General features: G+C 40.7%; 1 protein-coding gene across 2 annotated transcripts; it reads left to right on the top strand.

The window, feature by feature from the left end:
• LOC124113932 (4-hydroxybenzoate polyprenyltransferase, mitochondrial-like) lies at window positions 1–27,993 on the top strand. Of its 2 annotated transcripts, none has more exons than XM_046474428.2 (8): window positions 1–68; window positions 1,146–1,719; window positions 4,224–4,390; window positions 4,951–5,072; window positions 15,244–15,329; window positions 18,354–18,484; window positions 26,105–26,293; window positions 27,603–27,993. In XM_046474428.2, the coding sequence occupies exons 2-8, from the start codon at window positions 1,158–1,160 to the stop codon at window positions 27,765–27,767; spliced, it is 1,422 nt and encodes a 473-aa protein (XP_046330384.2). In that variant the 5' UTR covers window positions 1–68; window positions 1,146–1,157; the 3' UTR covers window positions 27,768–27,993. The 2 variants fall into 2 exon arrangements, with proteins under 2 accessions (XP_046330384.2, XP_046330383.2); XM_046474427.2 differs by lacking the exon at window positions 18,354–18,484 and adding an exon at window positions 21,586–21,719.

Consider the following 27,993-nt stretch of genomic DNA (forward strand, 5'->3'; position numbering starts at 1 on the left):
TATAGGTCAATGCTGCCTTGGTGGAGTTCCTGCTTGTGTCGGTGGTGGAATTGAAATAGCATACTCAGGTACAATTAATGCACTTTTTGCGATATGGATAATTATTGCAGCATGTTGTTGTTGCATAGTGTGATTCTCAAGTTAGGGTTGAATAAAAAGTGCTTAGTGTTTGGACTTAGAATACTGTCTACTCAACCGTGTAAGGGTTGTCCAGTTTTCGATCAAATGATCTTTTTTACTACAAGAGTAGTAAGACTTAAAGAGATTACTGCCAACAACTTGATAATTTAGTAGCGATTATTAGGTCTAGCACTAAAGAAATATACAACTACCGTATATGTCCCCTGTCTTCTCTTAATGATCTACTAATGAGTAAATATGAAAGTTAGTTTTTATGTCTGTATGTATGTGTGCGTGCGTGCGTGCTTGCGTGCTTGCGTGTGTGTGATTGTGGATTACAGTCAACTTTCACTAAATTTTAAGGTAGTCGAACACTTATTTAAATTAGACAGGAGCATAATAACTATTCATCATAAATCCTATTCAGCGGTAGAAACTAACATTTTTAGTCCACTAGTCCTTATAATGATAACATGTAACCATACTCTTAAAAATGGAAAATTTCTACGTATCCTTATGATACCTTAACTATTGGGCAGTTTGGCAAGGACTACAGGACTAGTGCCGATTTCTAACGCTGCTTGTTGATATTTTTGTTCTGGAGAGTAGACGACACTCACTAGAATCTACACATTACCGTATTTCCTCTATTAGACGCCTGGGCTTCTATTTATTTCGGACAAGCCTTTGACCCGGCGTCTATTGGAGGCCTGGCTTCTATTAATACCCCCATTTCACTATGACCTTTTTCAAATGTTAAGTCAAAGCCACGCACTCGTGACATATCGGATCGAGGACCGTTTTCCGACAAACGTGGAGAAAGGGGGTCCTCATTATGTAATATAGGTCCCAAAAAGAGATCATTAATTGTATCAGTTGATCGATCCGGCGTCTATTAGAGGCCCGGCTTCTATTTTTTGCACTGAACAATTGACCCGGCATCTATTAGAGGCCCGGCGTCTAATAGAGGAAATACAGTTATCAGAGTTGAGTCAGCATTATTCAGTGTCCTTGTTGTGTTGCAGAGAGAGTTTGCCATGATGTCGGTGTTGGCCGGGAGACAGCTGGCAGGTCACTCCAGGGTGCTGTCCTGTCTCCTCCCTGTCACTGCTCAGGGCACCTGCTATCACTGGTCAAGCTGCCAGGGACATTCTGACCAATGGGCATCAACAAGAGGACAGGTCAAAGACTGGAAGCATGCCCCCAAGAACCATCTAATTCCAAACTATGTAAATGTCCACACATCAAGTAACTCTCTCATATCAAGACATTTTGAACATGGGAAACATCCATTAAGACGAATTCCTTATCAAGACTTGAAGAACAGTTTATCAGTGGAGCATGGATCAAAGATGCAACTGAAAAAGTTTAGGGCGATGTCACCAGCCTTGGGACAAGATGTCTCAACCTCTTCTCCATCGCGGGCGTTTCATTCCCTGCGCCGCCCACAGCAAGTGTTCCAGCCCCATCCACTCCTGAACACACGACACGGATTGGTCAGTACAAGACGTCCAATCAGCTTCACCACCTCCATCCTCGAGTCCTCGCCGCAGTCGGTAAAACCTTACCTGAGGCTCATCCGCTTTGATAAGCCTATAGGTAGGGCATCAGGTCATACTAAGCTGATACTTCTGGTTACTTAGTGAGTGATATATTACATGTGACAAGTCAGTCATCAGTTATCAGTGGATCATTCCCAATATTGATGGACCCATGAAGATCCGGAGTAGAATAGGTCTTCAGGAACCCATGCTTGCCGTAAAAGGCAACTATGCTTGTTGTAAGAGGCGAATAACGGGAACGGGTGGTCAGGCTCACTGACTTGGTTGATGCATGTCATCGTATCTCAATTGCATGGATTGATGCTCATGATGTCAATCACTGGGTTGTCTGGTCCAGACTTGATTATTTACAGACCACCATCATAAAGCTGAAATATTGCTGAGTGCAGCGTTAAACAACAAACAAACAAACAAACACAATATCAAGCACTGGGTTGTCTGGTCCAGAATCGATTATTTACAGGCTCGCCGTCATGTAGCTGAAAAGTTGCTGAGTGTGGCATTACCATGATTAAACAACAAACAATCAAATCCTCAAGTATCCATTGTATTATACAGAGATCTCCGTTCTTGTTTGATTTATACCCTGGACCCAATTGCTACCGCTGCTTTGTTTTTTTACTGACTCGAACAGCACAACACTAAATATAGCCATCCAATCAAGTTACGCTTATGAGCGAAAGAAATTGAGTATGAAGTTATACATAGTAGTGATGAAGGTGGCGACGTGACTTCCAAGACGAAGCTATGGTGGGAAATGGAGTATTTATCATAATAGAATGGAGGAATATGATACAGAGGATAATTGAGGATGCAGTGTTATGTGTTTTGTGAGCTTTACAAAACCAATAATGACCAACTTTACTCCTGTTTACACTCAATATAGACTTACAATGGTCTTACACTATAATTGTCGTAACTCGATCAGTGTCCGGAATAACTGCCTGTCTGCGGCTGGTGACTTTTCTGTCAGGCTGCATGAAATTTCCCTCCACCTGCCCGAGTGTCTGTCAGATAATTTTGGAACTAATTACATATTCAGTATTCCTTGTAGATTCTCTAGTAAGTGTTTGAATTATTTCAACTACCGTATTCAACGAAAATAAGCGCCCTGCTCGAATAAGTGCCCACAATCCCAATTAGCACCCCTTTCGATTGATCAATGTACACAAGACTTAATTATGGGAAATTAAATTCTGGAAAAATATATCTGTCGTATATAAACATTTCAGGCTGTCAGCATAAACCACAAAATTTACGATCTTTCAACTCTGTTGTTTTTCACCAAAATAATATTCTAATATGAGCTTCCTATTTCAAATTATTATGTTGAATACGGTAAATCAAGATGCAGTTAATAGTGGATGAAACTACGCTTTCATTGGTCAATCTAGTTTTAATTTAAGTGTATTGGGATTGATATTAAGACACATAATCAGAAATACTTCTTAGGGTCTCTATGCATTTAAATTCATTAATGTCTGAATGCGGGCAGGGAATTGAACATGGGCATATAACATTGATGGGTCACCTGCCCGAATATCTTTTTTTGTTTTATTATTATTTCGAACACTGAACTCTATACTTTCCACAAAGCGATCCTAGCTCTAAGACCATCATTGGTCCGATTCTTTAGCTGAGACTTGCAGTAACTCCAGCAGCTTCTACAGTTGTTGGGCTCTGGGGTGGCCTAGTGGTTAAAGTGTTCGCTCATCACGCCGAAGACCTGGGTTTGATTCCCCATATCTGTACAATGTGTGAAGCCCATTTCTGGTGTTCCCCCGCCGTGTTATTGATGGAATATTGCTAAAAGTGGCATAATACTATACTCACTCACAGTTGCCAGTGTCTGTGAAAAGAATGCCTCTGTCCCATGCAGAAACCTTAGACTTATTATTATGAAAACAGCAGGTACCTATCTCAACCCATATTTGAACCCAGGACCAAGTTGTCCATCTTCCCGAGGCAAGGGAGTTAACTGACTGTAAAAGTGCAGTTTCCACCCTTGCGGAACTAGGCCAAAATTTATGGGTTCGATCCTAGCGCCACTAGTGGCTATTATGAGTTATGTCCCTTCTGTGTCCCTCCTATTGACCAATCAGATTCCACTTCTCATATCACTTGCATTTGCTTCAAACAATATGGCAGCGCCCAGTCAAGACAATCTGATCGAGAATCGAGATCTATATTGTAATGTAACGATCTTCCTTGGCGAAGTGCATCAAATCACGTGAGCACCTTGATTAAAATCATGAAGAGATTTGGAAAATACCTGTTGACGCTAAGTTGACGGTACACCTGCTTTCCTAATCCTGCAATCGACCGAAATCTGCCTGGCAGTTTACGAACTAGATGGTAATTTCCCAATGCAGTTAGATTGGACTATAACTCATTACTCCAGCTAAAATATACCTCCGTAATTCCAGCCTATTTCAGCAAGGGGGGAAAGTGGACTTTTATGGTCTGTTCACTCCCTTGCCTCGGCAAGATGGGGTGTCGGGCAGGGCCATCTTTGTAATGGACGTGTCTGTGTGCCTGCAGGGACCTACCTGCTGTACTGGCCGTGTACGTGGAGCATCGCTATGGCTGCTGACCCTGGTCACCTCCCTGACCCCTACTTCCTGGTCATGTTCGGAGCAGGGTCCTTCCTCATGCGGGGCGCGGGCTGCATCATCAATGACATGTGGGACAAAGACTTTGACAAGATGGCGAGTTGTGTTGTCTTATTATTCTTAATAATAATCACATTATTATTGATCTCTTGAATTGGGGTGGTGGGGTAGCCTAGTGGTTACAGTGTTCGCTCGTCACACCGTGGACTTGGGTTCGATTCCCAAAATGGGTACAATGTGTGAACCCATTTCTGGTGTTCCCGCTGTGATATTGCTGAAATATTCCTAAAAGCGGCGTAAAACAGTACTCACAAATGCCATGAAGAATCCTAGGGTAGCATCTGCTGGTCTGGGTTCAAATCCCAGCTTCCACACTTGGACTGTCAGCACCATTCTCATATGGTCATATGAGTTTATGCTTTTTTCTCACACCGAGCTGACAACATCGTTTCAAAACCTAACTCACTCACAGATTTTTTAAATAGCACATTCAACACAATTAGCAAAAAATGTTGATGTTTATTTAGGATTAACAAGTAATTCCTGAGGACCCAATCTTGCACATGAATAAAATTTTCATAATGCTAGAAGAAGCTATAAAAGGAAAACATATAAAAAAATAAGTAAATGAATCGACTTTTGATTAATGTTTGCAGGTTGAAAGGACAAAGACTCGCCCTTTGGCATCAGGAGAGCTAAGTTCTTTCCAGGCGTTAGCATTGCTTGGAACTCAGCTTGGTCTGGCCCTTGGTATCCTGCTACAGTTCAACACATACAGGTAATGTTCACATTGAAGCATAAGACTGCCTCCGTTGCCTCCGTTGTCTAGTGGTAGAACGTCAATCTGGAGAGCGGAAGGTCGGGGTTTGATCCCCGGCCTCGTCATACCTAAAGACTTGTTACCCTGCCTGGCGCTGGGCATTAAGGGGCTAAAACAAGATCAAGGCTCGGAATCAATATGCTGTTTCTCAGTGGGGTATTCATGTTAATCTGTGGCATGGTATCTTAGTGGGCTAGCAGGTTCACATCAACACATTCAGGCATGTTCAGGTAGTTTCTTTGTACAATGCCGCACTCAGCAATATTCCAGCTATATGACAGCGGTCTGTAAATAATCGAGTCTGGACCAGACAATCCAGTGATTGACATCATGAGCATCAATCTATGCAATTAGGATAAGATAACAATTCAGTGAGCCTGACGACCCGATCCCTTTAGTCGCCTCTTACAACAAGCATAGTTGCCTTTTACGGCAAGCATGGGTTGCTGAAGACCTATTCTACCCCGGATCTTCATGGGTCACATACAGGTAGTGTTCACATTAACACATACAAATGAGGTTCACATTAACACATACAAATGAGTAAACTGACTGGTGGGGGCTTCACCAGTAGATATGTAGCTATAGGAAGCAATAGTAATAGTAACTAGTTTCGTGCGGCTTGCGCTCATCAGACTGATTGCTTAGGGGCGTGTGCGTCCTTAAATACCTGAATATACCGGCGAGGTCGTTTATTGCATGATGTGTAAGCCTGTCATTGGTTGTTATGACGGATAAGCGGTGTGTTATAGTGACATGCCGTTAGTGGGTCGCCGGTGGTGTGGCGTAAAATGTAGTTGCCGGTATTGGCGATTGACGTGTGCTCCCGCGAATAGTGGTCACCGGTGGTTGTATGTGGCTTTGTAACTGTATAATGTGTTTAAAGACTGGTGGGTCGCCGGTGTAAGTATGCTTGTCGTACCAAATTGATGTTTTGGTCGCCGGTGTTATTGCCGGGTAAATGAAGGTGGCCTGGGTAGGTCGCCGGTGGCGGTCGTAAGTGGTCGCCAGTTTTGTGAAGAAGTGACCGGTGGCTTGCCGTTTTTTTTATCAGACGCCAATTTGGTTGTGAGGGTAGTTAGTAGAACACTGATTTGTTCTAAGCGACACAGTTATTTATTAGCAAAGCTATTATTAGGCAAGGATACGAGATTGTATCCTTGGTGAACATAATGAATATTAATTGTTCGACATAGTATGTTGTAAGTGTCATACTGGTGATAAGGAAAACGAAACATTTGAATAAAAGGTGAAATAAACAATGTACAAATAATGAGTCCCGAATTGGGGTAAGAAGGACATCGGTGGGGCACACTGAGTGAGTCTCAAACATGTGGTTGAGTATGCTGGTCACTGGTAGCTGGAACCGACAGTGTCAGTAACATGCTAGTGTTAATAATGTCCGTGTGGGTGGCTCCGGGTTGGAGTTCCCTAAATTCTTCTAAAATAGTATCTAGTTCGGCAGCTATGTCACCGGTTTGGCTTTTTGAGGTGTTCCCGGTTCTGTTGAGGGAACACCTTCCACGGTTCTGTGTCCAGGTCGCCCCCTGCAATCACATAATTGTCCCATTTAGTGAATGGTGGCACCGGTATCCAGGGAAATGGAAAGCGATGGGTAGTTGTGTAGGAATTTTCACTCACGTTATTGTTGTGGCAGGACTGTCCTCTGGATTTCTTGATTAGAAAATCACCCGTAGTGTAATTGGCCTCCAGGTAGGGTCCATGTATACGCTTGACGTGTGCCCTGGCATCGTCGGGCCTCTTGAAGGTTTTGGTGCAGATTGTGCACTGGATACGTATGGAAGAGTGGGTGGCGCTAAAATGGCGGCGCAAACTATCCCTTCAGGTGTAGTTTTTTCCACATGCAGCGCAAGAGTGTATGACCGACATCTTATTAGGCTGATTGTTTACAGACGATAGACTGTTCGTCATGATGTGATGACGTCACGTAGCCTGGGTGTGTTGGTGTAATTGTGACGTCACAATGCGTGATTGGCATTGTTGTGTGACCGGCTTGTGCTAGAATTGTCGACTGAGAATGGGGCTGATTTATCAGAAAGTAAAACAACAAGTTGACCAAAGGGGGGAATTAATCAGCCAACCATTCTGTCATTGAGACCGTGCGGGTGGAACGTTTTTAGCTCAAATATCCAGCTCAGTTCGAGTGCTCTCCTCTAAACTGTGGTGTCAGTAGACTCAGGGTTTTCCTTGAGCTGTGCTATGATGTTATATCTAACATCTTTGGTGCTGTGATCATCACTATTGAAGTGATAAGCTACAGGTTTGTCTCTCTTGTAGCTGATGTCTGCAAAGTGTTCTTTCAGTCTAGTCTGAAATTCTCTTTTGGATTCTCCAACGTATTGTTTCTTGCATTTGTTACAAGTAAGCAAGTAAACTATCTTTTTACTTGTACATTTAAACTTGTGGGTTTTGAAATTTTTGCCTAATGTCGATCTGCGAAACATATGTGTTTTGCTTAAGGAGTTGCAGATTTTGCATCCTTCTCTTTTGCAACTCGCATTTACGAAGTTGACTACCTTGCCGCTAATCTGCGGTTTGGTGGTGGGTAGTGTAGTACTGTCCTGACTAGGTAATCCTTTATGGTAGGGTTCCTTCTGTAGGCCGAGACATGGGGAATTGAGAAGCAACTTTTGCAAGTGTCAGAACCGGTGAGTAAATGCCACCGGTTTCTGATGATCCTGTTGAGCTCCATGTTCAATGGATTGTAATCGCTAATGAGCACCTGTTTCCTGATTGGAGCAGGTTTGGGTTTGGTTGCTAAGAGTGATTCTCTTTTGCAAGCGTCTGCCCGGCATTTATTTTGTTGTAGTGTTTTATTAGGGTAACCCCTTTTGAGGTAGTAGTTGATAAGATTTCTACTATGTGTATCATAATCTGATTCAGAAGAGCAGATTCTCTTGGGTCTCAGGAATTGGCTGAATGGCCCGTTCGTTTTGATATGACTGGGGTGACAAGACGTGTACAACAGATAGGAGTGTGTGTCCGTGGGTTTGTTATATAAAGTGAACTGCAGTTTGCATTCCTTTTGGTTGAAAGAAACCCACATGTCCAAGAAGGCCACTTTATTCCTGGAAAATTCTGCGGTGAATTTAATGGAATGGTGTGCATTATTAAGAAAGTTAATAAATGCAGCTAGGCGGGTTTCCCCTAGTGTCCAAATAATGAAAATGTCGTCAATAAATCGGGCGTAGAAGTCCGGCTTATCATGGTGCCCAGATAGGAGTTGAGTTTCCAATTCTCCCATAAAAATATTGGCATAGGACGTGGCGACTTTCGTCCCCCATAGCTGTGCCTCCAACTTGTAGATAATGTTGGTTATTGAACACAAAATTGTTATTGTGTAAAACGATTTTTAGTAGAGAGAGTAAACCGGTTTGGCGAAATTTGCCAATCTGGTTTAAACTTACGAATGGCTTGTGCAACGGCTCTAAGGCCTTTGCCGTTTGGAATGTTGTTGTACAGCGAGGTGACATCCATGAAAATGTCGTCAATATATCGGGCGTAAAAGTCCGGCTTATCATGGTGCCCAGATAGGAGTTGAGTTTCCAATTCTTCTTACCCCAATTCGGGACTCATTATTTGTACATTCTTTCTCCTTTGTCAAATAATAAAACACAACACGTGTTTATTTCACCTTTTATTCAAATGTTTCGTTTTCCTTATCACCAGTATGACACTTACAACATACTATGTCGAACAATTAATATTCATTATGTTCACCAAGGATACAATCTCGTATCCTTGCCTAATAATAGCTTTGCTAATAAATAACTGTGTCGCTTAGAACAAATCAGTGTTCTACTAACTACCCTCACAACCAAATTGGCGTCTGATAAAAAAACCAGCGAGCCGCCGGTCACTTCTTCACAAAACCGGCGACCACTTACGACCGCCACCGGCGACCTACCCAGGCCACCTTCATTTAACCGGCAATAACACCGGCGACCAAAACATCAATTTGGTACGACAAGCATACTTACACCGGCGACCCACCGGTCTATAAACACATTATACAGTTACAAAGCCACATACAACCACCGGTGACCACTATTCGCGGGAGCACACGTCAATCGCCAATACCGGCGACTACATTTTACGCCACACCACCGGCGACCCACTAACGGCGTGTCACTATAACACACCGCTTATCCGTCATAACAACCAATGACAGGCTTACACATCATGGAATAAACGACCTCGCTGGTATATTCAGGTATTTAAGGACGCACACGCCCCTAAGCAATCAGTCTGATGAGCGCAAGCCGCGCGAAACTAGTTACTATTACTATTGCTTCCTATAGCTACATATCTACTGGTGAAGCACCCACCAGTCAGTTTATCTATTTATTTCTGCGACACCTTTAGGTATGTCGACCCTTATCACGCCGGCCCCGTCCATCTCGAATTTCGAGAGCTCTACTTCCATCACCACGGAAATAGAAGTTGATGTCCATCTAGACCAAGATGGAGGCAATCCTTTAAAAAGGAAACGGATCACATTCGGTAACATCCCCGCCAACACCGGCGTTGGGACCAAAGCAGTGTCTTTACCCCCGGATCTTATGCAATCATACAAAGATCATCTTAACGCAGTCAGCAAACGTGCACGCACCCAAGTACAGTCAGAATACTTAGGTGCTTGTATCACAGGTGGACTGGTACCAGACCAGTTTCTTCATCATACCACCGGCTACACAAACCACGTACCCCATGGATCTCGCCCTTCAGCGCAGCAATGCTGTTAAGACTTGTTGTACCACACTCATGAGTACACAAAAAGAACTTTTAGAACGCCAGCTTGTTTCCGTCAACGAATCAGTGAAACTCTTGGAAGATAAAATTATCTCCAAAGCGGATCAACACTCTCAAAACATCATCAACACTGCTTGTCAAGCAGTCAAAGACAGAGAGCACAAGTCCACACATGAAAAATTCAACACCAGATTTGTTAGCCTACAACAGGCGGCAATCAAATCTGACCCCTTCGCCGCCAAACTATACATGCAAGGGACCCGACCCAGAAACGGGCCAAATCTCCCAAGTTTCGCCGCTCGAGACAACCATGACGTGATCGAGCTCGTGGACTACGCAGACCACGACAGAACTTCCGCCCCGACAGGGGCAACCAAGGAAACAATTCTCGTGACCTCAAACAGGCCCTAGAGTTGTTGTCGAAACACCTCAACTTCAACAACAACAGTTTGTGCAATAAACTTTCTAACCTGAATCTGAACAACAACTCAGATAATAAAACTGGTGAATCTTATCAGGACAACTTTGTTATCAATCTTTCCGATTATGACCTTAATCCATCTGAATTAGAGGTTCTTAACAAGGGACTCACTTTTAGCCCCACCCCTAGATTTACTGACAAAAGTAAAACCTTTTCCGACCTGAAACAATTTTTCCCAAAATTACGTCTCACTCACTTTTTCCATGATTCTTCCATTAATGGCACTTCACACCCGCTCCAAAATACACTGGATCGCAAATTCGGTCCCAAAAGCACTTGGACCCCTAGACCTTATACCGACCCAACACTAGAGTCGTTTATCAAAGCCGTCTCCAATGATTTTTACAAACTTGGTAATATAAAATTCAGACGCCAAAACATTACCGGCGCGCAAAGAACTGCACTAAAACAGCTCAAATTTAATAGTGAAATCATCATTAAAAAAGCTGACAAAGGTTCTGCAGTAGTAATACAGAACACTACTGATTACATCAAAGAGACAGAAAGACAGCTCTCTGACACTAAGTTCTATGTCAAATCAGACTATGATCTCACAGAAAGATTTTCTGAAATCGTTGCCGAAGAACTAACCAATCTGTTCCTCAAAGAAGAACAATCACACAAATGTTTTACGGGACTTTTACCGCAAAACGCAAAAGCAGGAAGATTTTACCTGCTCCCCAAAATACACAAATGTTTATTACCAGGAAAAATACCGGGCCGTCCCATCATCAGTGGGAATGGTACACCTACTAAAAACATCAGTAGCTTTGTAGACGAACACGTCAAAGCATTTGTCAGCAGATATCCCAGTTACCTCAGGGATACAACACACTTCATACAGAGATTAGAATCACTGAATCTCCCCAACAACCGAGACATCATGCTTGTTACTATGGATGTCACCTCGCTGTACACCAACATTCCAAACGGCGAAGGCCTTAGAGCCGTTGCACAAGCCATTCGTAAGTTTAAACCAGACTGGCAAATTTCGCCCACCGGTTTACTCTCTCTCCTAAAAATCGTCTTACACAATAACAATTTTGTGTTCAGTAACCAACATTATCTACAAGTTGGAGGCACAGCTATGGGGACGAAAGTCGCCCCATCCTATGCCAATATTTTTATGGGAGAATTGGAAACTCAACTCCTATCTGGGCACCATGATAAGCCGGACTTCTACGCCCGATTTATTGACGACATTTTCATTATTTGGACACTAGGGGAAACCCGCCTAGCTGCATTTATTAACTTTCTTAATAATGCACACCATTCCATTAAATTCACCGCAGAATTTTCCAGGAATAAAGTGGCTTCTTGGATACGTGGGTTTCTTTCAACCAAAAGGAATGCAAACTGCAGTTCACTTTATATAACAAACCCACGGACACACACTCCTATCTGTTGTACACGTCTTGTCACCCCAGTCATATCAAAAGGAAAGGGCCATTCAGCAAATTCCTGAGACCCAAGAGAATTTGCTCTTCTGAATCAGATTATGATACACATAGTAGAAATCGTATCAACTACTACCTCAAAAGAGGTTACCCTAATAAAACACTACAACAAAATAAATGCCGGGCAGACGCTTGCAAAAGAGAATCACTCTTAGCAACCAAACCCAAACCTGCTCCAATCAGGAAACAGGTGCTCATTAGCGATTACAATCCATTGAACATGGAGCTCAACAGGATCATCAGAAACCGGTGGCATTTACTCACCGGTTCTGACACTTGCAAAAGTTGCTTCTCAATTCCCCATGTCTCAGCCTACAGAAGGAACCCTACCATAAAGGATTACCTAGTCAGGACAGTACTACACTACCCACCACCAAACCGCAGATTAGCGGCAAGGTAGTCAACTTCGTAAATGCGAGTTGCAAAAGAGAAGGATGCAAAATCTGCAACTCCTTAAGCAAAACACATATGTTTCGCAGATCGACATTAGGCAAAACATTCAAAACCCACAAGTTTAAATGTACAAGTAAAAAGATAGTTTACTTGCTTACTTGTAACAAATGCAAGAAACAATACGTTGGAGAATCCAAAAGAGAATTTCAGACTAGACTGAAAGAACACTTTGCAGACATCAGCTACAAGAGAGACAAACCTGTAGCCAATCACTTCAATAGTGATGATCACAGCACCAAAGATGTTAGATATAACATCATAGCACAGCTCAAGGAAACCCTGAGTCTACTGACACCACAGTTAAGAGGAGATCACTCGAACTGAGGTGGATATTTGAGCTAAAAACTTTCCACCCGCACGGTCTCAATGACAGAATGGTTGGCTGATTAATTCCCCCCTTTGGTCAACTTGCACATACAAATGAGGTTCACATTAACACATAGAAATGAGGTTCACATTAACACATAGAAATGAGGGTCACATTAACACATACAAATGAGGTTCACATTAACACATACAAATGAGGGTCACATTAACACATACAAATGAGGTTCACATCAACACATACAAATGAGGTTCACATTAACACATACAAATGAGGTTCACATTAACACATACAAATGAGGTTCACATTAACACATACAAATGAGGGTCACATTAACACATACAAATGAGGTTCACATTAACACATACAAATGAGGGTCACATTAACACATACAAATGAGGTTCACATTAACACATACAAATGAGGTTAGCATTAACACATACAAATGAGGTTCACATTAACACATACAAATGAGGGTCACATTAACACATACAAATGAGGTTCACATTAACACATACAAATGAGGGTCACATTAACACATACAAATGAGGTTCACATTAACACATAGAAATGAGGTTCACATTAACACATACAAATGAGGGTCACATTAACACATACAAATGAGGTTGACATTAACACATACAAATGAGGGTCACATTAACACATACAAATGAGGTTCACATTAACACATACAAATGAGGTTAGCATTAACACATACAAATGAGGTTCACATTAACACATACAAATGAGGGTCACATTAACACATACAAATGAGGTTCACATTAACACATACAAATGAGGGTCACATTAACACATACAAATGAGGTTAGCATTAACACATACAAATGAGGGTCACATTAACACATACAAATGAGGTTCACATTTAACACATACAAATGAGGTTCACATTAACACATACAAATGAGGGTCACATTAACACATACAAATGAGGTTCACATTAACACATACAAATGAGGGTCACATTAACACATACAAATGAGGTTCACATTAACACATACAAATGAGGTTAGCATTAACACATACAAATGAGGTTCACATTAACACATACAAATGAGGGTCACATTAACACATACAAATGAGGTTCACATTAACACATACAAATGAGGGTCACATTAACACATACAAATGAGGTTAGCATTAACACATACAAATGAGGGTCACATTAACACATACAAATGAGGTTCACATTTAACACATACAAATGAGGTTCAGTTTTAACACATTCAAATGAGGTTCACATTAACACGTACAAATGAGGTTCACATTTAACACATACAAATGAGGTTCAGTTTTAACACATACAAATAAGGTTCAGTTTTAACACATACAAATAAGGTTCAGTTTTAACACATACAAATGAGGTTCACATTTAACACATACAAATGAGGTTCACATCAACACATACAAATGAGGGTCACATTAACACATAAAAATGAGGTTCGCATTAACACATACAAATGAGGTTCAGGTTTAACACATACAAATGAGGTTCAGTTTGAACACATACAAATAAGGTTCAGTTTTAACACATACAAATAAGGTTCAGTTTTAACACATACAAATGAGGTTCACATTTAACACATACAAATGAGGTTCACATTAACACATACAAATGAGGTTCACATTAACACATACAAATGAGGTTCACATTAACACATTCAAATGAGGTTCACATTAACACATACAAATGAGGTTCATGTTTAACACATACAAATGAGGTTCAGTTTTAACACATACAAATGAGGTTCACATTAACACATACAAATGAGGTTCAGGTTTAACACATACAAATGAGGTTCAGTTTTAACACATACAAATGAGGTTCACATTAAAACATACAAATGAGGTTCACATTAACACATACAAATGAGGTTCACATTAACACATTCAAATGAGATTCACATTAACACATACAAATGAGGTTCAGGTTTAACACATACAAATGAGGTTCAGTTTTAACACATTCAAATAAGGTTCAGTTTTAACACATACAAATGAGGTTCAGGTTTAACACATACAAATGAGGTTCAGTTTTAACACATACAAATAAGGTTCAGTTTTAACACATACAAATAAGGTTCAGTTTTAACAGATACAAATGCGGTTCACATTTAACACATACAAATGAGGTTCACATCAACACATAAAAATGAGGTTCGCATTAACACATACAAATGAGGTTCAGGTTTAACACATACAAATGAGGTTCAGTTTTAACACATACAAATGAGGTTCACATTAACACATACAAATGAGGTTCACATTAACACATTCAAATGAGGTTCACATTAACACATACAAATGAGGTTCATGTTTAACACATACAAATAAGGTTCAGTTTTAACACATACAAATGAGGTTCACATTAACACATACAAATGAGGTTCAGGTTTAACACATACAAATGAGGTTCAGTTTTAACACATACAAATGAGGTTCACATTAACACATACAAATGAGGTTCAGGTTTAACACATACAAATGAGGTTCAGTTTTAACACATACAAATAAGGTTCAGTTTTAACACATACAAATGATGTTCAGGTTTAACACATACAGGGCAAGTAAATATCTATTTTAGGCTACTTCAAAAGTTAGTCTACACCTTCTTCTCCCCAGCATCCTCCTCGGGGCGGCGTCCATGGGCCTGGTGATCACCTACCCCCTGGCCAAGCGGTACACGTACTGGCCACAGCTGATGCTGGGTGAGAACCTTCAGCCTTCATGCGGATGTAGTCCACGTTTTACCGTTACACTATCCATACTATTGATCGGGGGATTTGTTTGTGCAAAGTAAAAAAAATAAATTATATTTCATAATAAAAGATCAACATTAGTTTGATTGTTTGTATGATTTGTAATAATCCAATGTTGGTTAAAGCAATATTTAACAGTTTTCATATGTAACAACTCAGTGTATCTGTCGTAAATTGTTTGCAGTATTTTGTGACGTTAGTCTGTGTCATTGTGGATATAATCTGCCAGAAACTGCCAATACGGTATATAAGCCTACCGTTATCTACTATTAGATGTTAATACTGTATGTAAGCCTACTGAATTTCACTTTGTAGAGTTATGTCCCTTTGTTGTGTTAGGGTCTGCTGATCATTGGATCAAATCATACTTTAGCAATTTTAAGGTAAATTGTAATTATGTTAATCAGCACATCGTTTAAGGTTTGAATTCTGTGTGTGCAAACGTCCTGTAAGTTTGGGTTATTTTTCAATATTCATAGTATTGATATTGATGTTAGCAATGATTCATCAGGTTTATACTCTTATGTCCACTGTAATGGCATTAGCTAGACTAACCTCACTATGGCTTCAGGCATCAATACACAGGGTGGACATCCCAGTCATCTAATGTATACTTCTCAACTCTTGATAGGGATATTTGTATTGTCACAGGCTGTGGAGGAATGCTCGACGAGAGTATTCAAGATTGCCATTGAACTGGCACATTTTCCATTTCACCTCATAAAATGCATTATAAATTATTATACATCACTAATTGTTGACCTCAGGATGTTGATTTTTTTTTTCACTTTTTCAGAATTTATTATTGGTTCATTCATAAAAGAAATGGTTTGGCCTAATGAGTTGGTTGGTCGGTTGGTTTGTTGTGTAATGCCGCGCTCAGCAATATTCCAGCTATATGACGGCGGTCTGTAAATAATCGAGTCTGGACCAGACAATCCAGTGATATAATATCATGAGCATTGATCCACGCAATTGGGATCGATGACATGCATCAACCAAGTCAGCGAGCCTGACCAACCGATCCCGTTAGTCGCCTCTTACGACAAGCATAGTCGCCTTTTACGGCAAGCATGGGTTGCTGAAGACCTATTCTACCCCGGATCTTCATGGGTCCCTAATGAGTTGGAAGTAACATGTTTAAGATGTTGGAGGATGTTTGTTTGCAAGTAAGCAACGGCCAGCCACTCTCATTCCTTGTGTTTCAAGTCTGACTTTTACCTTTTAGCCTTTTGAAAACAATGTAACAGGAATAATTGTGTCTTGTAACCATTTATCTCAAAATTTACAAAGTTACATTGACAAAGTCATCACCTGAAGCTAAAGAACAGAATTTTTGCCCAACCAGATGGCTGCTAAAATGCTAGTGTGTGGAAAACAAAAAAAATAAAATATTGTAATAGATGCAATACAATAACAAATTTAGCCATTTTGATTAAAATATGGTTTTAATTCGTGTTTTCCACATTGTAAGTCCTTAAGACAAGAATTAAATTGGACTGGCCTAAAATGAAGTTTTACTGATTCAAAATTTGGTCCTGTTAGAGAAATGTGTGTGCCGGTCTGGGACGTCCATTAGTATCCCTGCTTTCCTTGTGTGACAGGTTACCATGGTTACTGGTGTTGTAGTCTAGGCAACCTGCAGAGTGTACCACACCTTCCTGTGTGCATGAGTAGACCAACACACTGATAACACTAACAGTACAATACAGCTTATTTGGCTGTGCAGGTGTCTGTGCATCTTCCTGAGGCAAGGGAGTTAGTTGACCCTAAAAGTCCAGTTTCCATCCTTGCTTGACTTATGGAGTTATGGAGTCTATGCATAGTCCAATCAATATTGCTTTATGAAATCGACATCCGGTTTGTAAACTGCCGTGGAGATTTCGATCGATTGTCGGAATGCAAAGCATTTCTACTGTCATCTTAATGTCAACAGATATTTTCCAAATCTTTTCATGTTTTTGATCAAGGTGCTCACGTGATTTGATGCACTTCGCAAAGTAATACCTGTTTTAATACAATATTGATCTTCATTACTGATCAGATCGTCTTGACTGGGCGCCCCCATTTTGTTTGAAGCAAATGCAATCTGATTGGTCAACAGGAGGGACATGGAAGGGACATAACTCGTAATAGCCTCTGGTGGCGCTACAATCAAGCCCAGAAAATCCAGCCTAGTTTGACAAGGGTGGAAACTGGACTTTTGTCGTCAGTTAATTCCCTTGCCTCAGGAAGATGGTATCTGTGTCAGAATGAAAGTGTATTGAGCAGGAAGATGAAACTAAGGGAAACATGTTCAGTCAATGTTGGGAAGTGTATTTGATGACTGGCTATTCAGTGGAATCTGTCCAATTCGGACTCGGTTGGGACTTGTAAAAAGGTCCATACACAGATTACAAAAAGACAAAACGAAATGCAACGATCATTGATCTTTATTCGCAAACATTGTTGTTGGTTTGTTGTCTAACGAGTGCCGCACTCCGCAATATTCCAGCTATATGACGGCGGTCTGTAAATAATCGACAATGCAGTGATTGACATCATGAGCATCGATACACACAATTGGGATATGGTGAAATGCATCAGCCAAGTCAGCGAGTCTGACCACCCAATCCTGTTAGTTACCTCTTATGACAGGCATAGTCACCTTTTACGGCAAGAATGGGTTGCTGAAGACCTATTCTAACCCGAACGTTCACAGGTCTTATTCGCGTACACATTCATTGTAATGAAATATTAACATGAGCAGCATTAAATGCACTTTAGTAATTATAATTTGTTAAGGAACTGAGGGGACCGGAGTCTGCTTCACCGAAATCCAAATTTGACAGAGTCCGATTTGGACAGATTCCACTGTATAATATTGGTTGGTTTGATTAATGTATTGCTTATCATTATGGTAGTTGATGTTTATATCGGATTTCACATATTTTAAATAATGAATGAAGTGTGGGGATGGTCGTATGTTTTCAGGTGTAACATTAAACTGGGGTGTCCTCCTGGCGTGGTCGGCACTCCGCAGCACTCTGGACCCCACCATAGTGCCGCTATACCTGGCGTGCGTTGTGTACACTGTATTCTATGACACAATCTATTCGCACCAGGTACTTGCAGACCATCTCGTTACTTATTTATGTTGTCTCCGTGATGGCCTCGTTGGAAGGTGGTTGAGAATATTTGGTAGATTGTGTTTCTTTTCTTTATTATATCTTATATATTTTGTATATTTTATATATATATATATTTTTTTAGAAATAGAAATTGTAGATGCCGTTTTTTGCCTTCTCATCTATCATGTATGTGAAAAGGAAATGAACTACATTTTGGTACTCAGGAACTACTTTTTGGTAGTAAAGAACTACTTTTTGGTACTAAAGAACTACTTTTTGGTACGTACTCAGGAACTACTTTTTGGTACGCAGGAACTACTTTTGGGTGGTAAAGAACTACTTTTGGGTAGTAAGGAACTACTTTTTGTAGTAGAGAACTACTTTTTGGTAGTGAAAAAATACTTTTGTGTCATTGGGATGTCAAGGCCTGAAAAATTATTATACTCTATATTTTTTAATGCCTGAACTTGTATTATTGTGTTGATATTTATAGATGGTTTCCTTTTTTGCAATAGAGGTATTCTAATTTAATTTTTTAGAAATTATATGTGTTTCCACATATCACTCCTACCAAACATTCTTAATGACCCTTCAAGCCTACACCCAGGGACTGACTGCATCATTAGATGGATCTGCCAAACTTGAATAACAATCCAAACAATAGGAACAGTTGAACTGTAAGGCCTGGAAGCTGTGCTCGGAGTACGCTGCCATCCCGCTCTGCTTGTCTGCTTCCTGCATGCTCCGCACCCACACACCAGCCCGGGTCGTCATGGTTACTGATCCCTGATTTGTTCGTTGATACTGACTTTTTGAACCGAGATGGCAGACCCCACAAAACTGTCACACTGGTGTTGTGTTTGTTTTGTTCAGAATACTTATCCATTTACTTCTCCCGCTTGGTATGTGATCCTACTTCCATTGAACTCAATGTAGGAAACAGAATGACATGCGACAGGTCAGGTCAACCGACGTTGATTGTTTTAGTTCCAAGTGTTACACAAGTCAGATCTTAAACTCGCATTAACATTTTCAGTTTTTGGTTTATATTTTTCGAAAGATTTGTCTTGAGATGTAGAAGTGCGTCTTAAATCCGTAAAGCACAAATAGGCAGACTTTTGTAACGGGTCGAACGGTAGCCCCTGCTAGTGATGTAGAGATCGGCTGATGATGATGCACAAATGAGGGGATCGGTAACCACGGCTACTACTCGGGGAGTCCATTGTTCCTTCCCTTCTCTGCACTCGTCTCTTCTGCGTGTTTTGTGTCTCAACCTGTCAGTCTCACATGTTTGTGCTTCGACCTGGTGCATGTAGTGTACTTCTGTGTCGGTGAGTTCACATTCAGTTGCTATATTTACGAATGAAAATATGTGATTCAAGTAGTAGATTAGAAATGCATGAAAATCGTATGTAGCACTTTGCCATGGTTTCGATGGAATGAGCTGTTACCTTGGTTACTTTGTTGTCAGTTCTATTTTTAGACATGCGAGGACACAGATGCATTAAGTACAGATAGAGAGGGTTGTCGTCAAAAAAATAAGATCAGATTGACAAAAAAGTTGAAGAATTCAATCAGTTATTGGGAAAGTCAGAACAATTATCCATTGTCTATAGTTTTATAAATGATGAGGCTTCAATCAATTCAGTTATGTTTCCTCATCTTTAAGGGACATTGTGGACAATGAGATGATGTTAGAGTACTGTTTGGTGGTGAGGCAGGCAGGTTGAAAAATTAATTAATTTATTGTGAAGAAGAGATTTTGTTTAGGAAACTAGTATTTGGGGGGGGGGGGGGGGGGGATCTCATGGCTGTAATATGTTTCCAGTGTGAGCTGGTTGTGGTACATCAGGGAACAGACCTGATTCAGCTGCACTCGGCATCTTCATAGGCGGCCATTGACTGCATGGAGGTGTAGGTGTCACCCTATCTCATTAAAATCAGATCTTAGTTCTCGCTACCGCTAAACAAAGATCTGAGGACATCCCATTACGGGTCACGTCAGACTGACCTTGCGCCGCGAATTTGACCGACTAATGGAATGACCAATCAGAAGGCAGCTTCCTCGTGCCTTACGGCAGTAATTTCAAATTGGCGACTACGCCTTGAAACTTATTTTGACAAATTCTCGATTACAAATTTGAAACCTGAACAAAAGAACATTCTGGAATGACTAATAGATGGTCTAGATTGTATGGATTCAGTCGTTAAACTCTTAACTATCGTTCAGAGTTAAAGTTTTCGAGGTTACATGATCAGAAATCACATTCCAACTGTCTCTTTCATAATCTGGTAAGCGATGCTCTGATTGGTCGGATGAAAGGTCGTTCTGACGTGACCCCTAATGGGATGTCCTCAGATCTTTGTTTAGCGGTAGCGAGAACTAAGGTTTGATTTTAATGAGATTGAGGTGTCACCTTGGTCGTATTATTTCATGAACGGAAACTTATTACAACTAGTAACTGATCAACTGACATCTCTGATCATTGATATAAGTACAAGTCTGTGTATCGTTATGAAGCAATGATTGGAGAACGCCTAGCACTAGCAACATGCATGCTAACATACTTACTAGAATATAATGGTACTTGTTTTTTTGTACAGATTTACGCACAGCTTGTCTTTGAGTTTACAACTAACATCACCCCATCTCTACCCAGAATTTACAGTTTGTGTTTCAGATGAAAATTTTACATCATTTAGAAGAGGCAGTTACATCTTTTGTGCTGGTCTGCAGCCAATCACTCACAAGGGTTATGTCCCTTTGGTTCTGACTGCAAGACGACACTTTGAATTTAACATTCATGGAGTATCAAATTCTCAACTCTTTGAAACTAATAATCAATGTAAACATTTAGCATTTTGTTTAATTGTAGCATTCCAAATAAGGATGTGACTTGATGATTCAGAAAATAGGTCTACCGGTATATCTGTATCGCCATGGACACTTAATACTCTATATTAAGGGTCCATGGTATCTCCAAACAGTTAATCCCCAAGTGTTGTCTTGTGAAGACACCCAAATGGATGTTACCCACCTTCAGTGTGAATATAGCTTTTCCTATTTCACAGACAATTTTTGGTGTCCCCGCTAGGTTTCACCTTCAACTACGGCGTGCTGTTTGGGTGGTCCGCAGTGAAGGGCTATACCGATTGGTCGGTTTTAGTGCCCATGTACGCAGGCAGTATAGCATGGACACTTATATATGACACCATCTATGCTCACCAAGTGAGTATTGGTACTTGCAACGATCACCGGGTGTGGGGACTCGGGGGGGATGGGGGTGCCAATAGCTTTGGGTTGCAGTAGTTGGTTTAGTTGTGATTTCCTCTTCCACTTTTGTCAAGAGCAGCAACAAGTCAGGGTTAGTGATTAGGTCTGTTTGTCCAAAATAAAATTTAGGAAGAACTTTCCTTTTGGACTATTACCTTTGATTAGGTAGATGGCCTCTCTGTAGCAGATTAATTTTTGGGGACAGGTTGCCTGAATACATTCAGTGACCAGTCTTGGACTGGCAAATAAAAATATGCATTAAACTGCCATGCAGGTTTAGAAATTATTTTATATTTTATATTTTCAATATAAAATAATTTAATCTAAAATAACCCCTGCAGGGTTAAAAATTATTTTTTATTTAATATTTTCAATATGAAATAATTTAATTTAAAATAACCCATGCAGGGTTAAAAATTATTTTATATTTTGTATTTTCAATATAAAATAATTTAATCTAAAATAACCCCTGCAGGGTTAAAAATTATTTTTTATTTAATATTTTCAATATAAAATAATTTAATCTAAAATAACCCAAGCAGGGTTAAAAATTATTTTATATTTTGTATTTTCAATATAAAATATTTTAATTTAAAATAACCCATGCAGGGTTTGAAATTATTTTATATTTTCAATAAATAATAATTTCTGACCATGTATGGCAATTAAATGCAATTCTTTTATTTGCCAGTTTAAGACTGGTCATAGAATGTATTTAGGCAACAGCGCAAGTCACAAAGTTGAATAATGCAAGAAAACGAGGTAGTTCTGAAATTCTGCAATCATTCAGTTGAAGTCAGTTGGGACTTGTTATTCAGGACTTGGCAGCTCAGTACCTACCTATTATTGCTCAGATATTCTGGAAATGTTGGATAGCAATCTTCAGGCCAAGACTGTTGTAACCCCTATTAACCCCAGGAACACTGTTGATTCATTAAGACAGACTCTGCTTTAACTTGACTAAGACTGTGTTCCTTCTTATACTAAGACAGTTATGATTCTGCTGCTTTCTATTCTTGTTGTCCTCATCTTCCCGAGGCTCAGGATTCCACTAGCCTATATCAAAGCCTAGTTTCTACCCTTGCCACATCAAGCCCACGCCACATCAAGCCCACTTTTCCTGGCCCCACCCTTGTGCAGCCACGTAGATAAAGAGTTGGGGGGGCACGGGTGGCCCAGTCGTCTAAGGCGCCGCGATTCTCTGTGCAGAGTTGCGTACCTTCGGCACGCCAGAAACCTATGATTGTGGGTTCGAATCCCGGTTCGCCTCGATTATGTTTCTAGGTTTGTCGTCACCATACCCGTGCTCGTGGGTTTCATGAAAGTGGTAAATGTCTGAGACCTGCATCACTTCGGGCTTTCCTCCCACATTAAGCTGACACGCCGCAATATAACTGGAATAATGTTAAAAACGGCGTTAAACCCAACTCACTCACTCACTCACTCACTCACTCACTCACTCACTAGATCATGAGTTGTGACCCTTGTAATGAAAACACGATATCCAATCAGATCACTGTTCTTATCTCATATAGCTTCACAAAGATGGCGACTGCCGTAAGCGACAACCTAGTCGATCAGATTACGAAAACATTCCCAATTTTATCCCTGACACAAAAACATAGGCAATCATTGGTAGGTTTAGAAGAAAAAAAAAGACATATTCGTGTCAAAAAAGGCATCCAGCGGTAAATCACTTTCATACGAAGGTGTACCAGTCGTGGATGTTGATTTTGTGAAACATTCTCTGATTGGACTATCGATTTGTGCCATAGTCCAATCATATTTAGCACAGGAAAGTGGGCTTGATGTGGCACGGGGGGAAACAAGACTTTGATAAAAAGGCTAGTGGACGCTCTTGCCTCAGGAAGATGTATTGTCTGATGCATGAAAAACTTCGATATCATGTGTTTCCACTAATATTAAGTGAGGCTTGTATCAAAAGGGGAGGTAATTATGGAAGACTCATTTTGATATTTCATTGCATTAATACAAAACATTTAATGGCGAAATTATTTCCCAGTTTATCATATAAAAAATCAGTTGCCTCTTTCAGATAGTGACAAAAGCTCTTTGACACAATTTCAAAATTCATCTGTTGGGGTGTAAGGTGCTGCAATTTACTGTGCAAAGTTATGTCCCTTAGACATGCCAGGATCTTCTTGTTTTAGTCCAGATTTGTCTGCTCTGTCAGCACCATACCATACGTGTTGGTCTACAATCCACCAGCAGACAATTCACACCTGGTGATATAACTGAAATACTGTTCCAAGTTGCATCAAATCACACACTCACTCTCTCTCTCTCTCTCTCTCTTCTTGATAATGACCAAGTGAAAGAGCAGAGCCAAAGAACTAAAACTGATTGGGGAAAAATGATGATTACATAGTTTGCTTCACTGTTACCATGGTTACCCTGTTATCATAAACTAACAACATTTCTCAAATGTTCATGTACCAACACTTCTTGTCAAAATTAATTAATTTAATACCGTATTCGATGTAATAAGCGCGCACAGCGATATTTGCTAATATATTGGCTAGTTAACAATCCCAATTAGCACCCCTTCTGATTGATCAATGTACACAAGACTTATTTATGCACCTTTAATTATGGGCAATTAAATTCTGGAAAAATACATCTGTCGTATATAAACCTTTCAGGCTGTCAGCATAAACCACGAAATTTATCTTTCAACCCTTTTTTTTTCACCAAAATAATATTCTAATAAGAGCCCCCTATACCTAATTTTGAGAGCGCCCTGGGCGCTTATTACGTCGAATACGGTAATATCTTGTAAATTTGCTAACATGCTGAATTTCAATGACCAGAAACCTGAGCACAGCTCAAGTTTAATCAACAAGTTTTACTTTGGCATTCTTTTGATTATAGTTGTATTCTTCAATTTCTGCATGCATTTTGTTGACTTTTGATTTATTTCAAAAAGGTTGTATTTCTTACATGTATTTGTAATTTTACAAGTTTTCTTGACGCAAGCTTTCTAGAATGACTAGATTAGTTCTGGAGTCTTAGCAGTGCTTACAGCAAGCTATGCAAAACATGGTGCAGGAACACCCACTGACATTCCCCACATTCCCCGCATTTTGAAAAGAATAAATTTGATGTTACCAGTGATTAGTTTCTTCATGGTAGGTGTAGCATCCCTTACATATGTTGTCATCCTGTCCCCCCTCCCCCCAAGTGACGTGTCAGAGGAAGTCCTCATTCCTCTGTGCCAGCTAGGGGAACGGGTGGCCCAGTCGCTAAGGCGCCGCGATTCGCTGTGCAGAGTTGTGTCCCTTAGGCACGCCAGAAACCTATGATTGTGGGTTCAAATCCCGGTTCGGCCTGATTATGTTTCTAGGTTTGTCAGCACCATACCCGTGCTCGTGGGTTTCACCGAACTGGTAAACGTCTGAGACCTGCATCACTTCGGGCTTTCCTCCCACATTAAGCTGACACGCCACGATATAACTGGAATACTGTTAAAAGTGGCGTTAAACCCAACTCACTCACTCTGTGCCAGCTAGACATATTGCTTCGTCAGCAATTTTGTAAAGGGCCCTGTACTAAATTTAACTGAAAATGTAATGGAGAAAAATAATAATGGGTCATGTTACATATTTGAAATCTGTGGGAAATTCATAATGGCCATGTGTGAGGGTGAATCATCAGGCATTTAGGACATTGGTTAAAAGTAATCTGAAAATCTTGTGAACACATCAAATACTACAAACTTATCAGAGTAGGAAAATTGTTGGACTTGCCATATGTCATCCCCGTTTCTGTTGTATTCCTTTCCAAATCTAACTAAGCTCTTCATTCTTGTAACATATCCCAGCACAAAGAAATTACATATATATTAGTTGACTGCCTCCGTGTTCTAGTGGTAGAACGTCTGCCTGGAGAGCAAAAGGCCGCGTCATACCTAAAGACGTTAAAAGATGGTACTTGTTACCCTGCGTGGCTTTCTGCATTAAGGGCTAAAACAAGGACTGGTCGGCTCGGAGTATACTGTATCTGAGTGGGGTATTCAGGTTAACTCAGCGGGCGATAAAAATTAACATTAGCCCAGACTAGTACAAGCAGCTCCCCACACACACACGTGCATGCATGTCGCTATATAAGTGCAATAATCTTGGACGCGATGTTAAACCCCATTTCACCTCACCTCATATATATTATTGAAGTTCTCAAAAAACGTGTGTTGTCAGGATATAACAATATGATGTAAGTCGGTAAAGCATCTTTAAGATTAGTGATCACGTTTCAATATTGTATTCTTGCATGGCCATCACCTCTCGACATTCTTGATGTAAATCGTTGTTGTTTCTGTGTAGGACAAGTATGATGATATGTTGATCGGCGTGAAGTCGTCGGCCCTGAAGCTGGGGGATCAGACCAAGCCGTGGCTGGCGGGGTTCTCCAGCCTGATGGTCAGTGGCCTGACTCTGTCCGGCTACCTGTGTGACCAGACCTGGCCCTTCTATGTGGGCGTGGCAGCCACAGCAGCCCATCTCACGCACCAGGTGGGTACTGACAGGTGTCCGCGGGCGTCATTGGAAGCCCGCGTGGAACAAGAAAGCAACGCTATCACTATCCCCTGCCATTGGGCACTTAGACCTTGAGGTGTTTACCTTAAAGCTGATTATCTAAAAGCTTGCACTGCAAACAGGATGCACAAAATCTAAAGCATGGATAAAGGGAAGATAGCTCCGGAAAAAAACAATAACTATGGCATTTGTTTCTTAATTCTGTCTTGACAAGTAAGTCTTAGATAAGCATGCAAAGATTCAACTTCAGAAGTTTGTGAGAAAACTTGTCCACAATGCAGCCTCTATGCACTAAGTAAAACAAAGAAACACGAAAAATAGAAAACATTTAGAAATACAAAAACAGTTCAGCATGTGTTTGATACATATGCATAGTTTCATAATAAAACAATGTTTTTCGGAGTTATGCTCGGGAAACGAAACCTGACGTAAGAACAGCGGCCATTCCTATATCCCCTTCCCACCTTGTGATGGGGGATAATAACGTGTGCACAGCTAGCATCTCTGTAGACCCTGGACATGCAGATGGGAATAGATGGCTCAGTGGTCCAAGATGTCTTTATGGGCGAGGCAGAGTTGTTTTCCTACTGAGCTACCGGGGCAGGTCATGTCATGACTCCAGCTAGTCGATGCTTGTACATGGTTTTTCTCGCACGCTTTGAACAAATTCCTTATATACCCAATGCACTGTTTTATTTTACTATAAGGTATGTTGATGTTTCCTTATTTTTTATTTTTTTAACCGCCACCGTGGTCTAATGGTAGAGCGTCCGCCCGGAGAGCGGAAGGTCCGGGGTTCGATCCCCGGCTGCGTCATACCAAAGACGATTAAAGATGGTACTTGTTGTTACCCTGTCTGGCGCTCGGCATTAAGGGGCTAAAACAAGGGCTGGTCGGCTTGGAGTCAGTATACTGTGTCTGAGTGGGGTATTCATGTTAAACTGAGGCATGGTATCTCAGTGAGCTAGCACTATAAATCGGCATCAGTCCGGATTAGTACAAGCAGCCACACAAACACACACACGTACATGCACGTCGCTATATAAGTGCAATAATCTTGGACGCAACGTTAAACCCGATTTCACCTCACCTCACCTTATTTTTTTTAGGTTTTTCTTGCATTTAGCCGGTTCATAAGTTTGATAAAACACGCCTCCATGGTTTTGGTTGGAAGTGTTAAACCTTGAAAAGCCCTCGGGCGTTCCCTTGCTTGCGGTTTTACATTTTCAACCAAGACCTTGGAGACGTGCTTTATCCTACACATCAGCCCCTGCCTTTGTTCCAGCTGTACACAGTGGATCTCGATAACCCTGACGACTGTGCCGCCAAGTTCCGCTCCAACACCCAGATCGGTGTCATCATGTTCATCGCCATCATGTGTGGGACGCTGCTCAGAGAAGACAAGGCTAAACTAGCCCAGACTGACACACGCGCTGGGATGACACCGTGACACATCTTTCAGAATCTACTTGGTGTGCTTTCTTGTTGATGAGTCTATTGCACTTAGCGATGTTAGAAAAGATGAAAAGATTCCATGGTCTTTCAATTTTTTTGAAGACTTTTTTTTATATGTATGAAACTATAAAATGTCTTGCTTACAATGACATATTTGTCAAATGTCACCTGCATGTTTTTTTGTATAAGACATATTGATGCAATAAAATATGATGCATTTA

This window comes from Haliotis rufescens, unplaced genomic scaffold, assembly GCF_023055435.1.
Source record: "Haliotis rufescens isolate VD_foot unplaced genomic scaffold, xgHalRufe1.0.p SCAF_16, whole genome shotgun sequence".
NCBI lineage: Eukaryota > Metazoa > Mollusca > Gastropoda > Lepetellida > Haliotidae > Haliotis > Haliotis rufescens.

Bases quoted from the DNA above. Each gene is read 5' to 3' on its own strand.
- LOC124113932 (XM_046474427.2), top strand. From the start codon at position 1,158: ATGATGTCGGTGTTGGCCGGGAGACAGCTGGCAGGTCACTCCAGGGTG. The intron at 4,391-4,950 runs GCGAGTTGTGTT...TAATGTTTGCAG, and splicing joins ACAAAGACTTTGACAAGATG to GTTGAAAGGACAAAGACTCG. The intron at 21,720-26,104 runs GTGAGTATTGGT...GTTTCTGTGTAG, and splicing joins ACACCATCTATGCTCACCAA to GACAAGTATGATGATATGTT.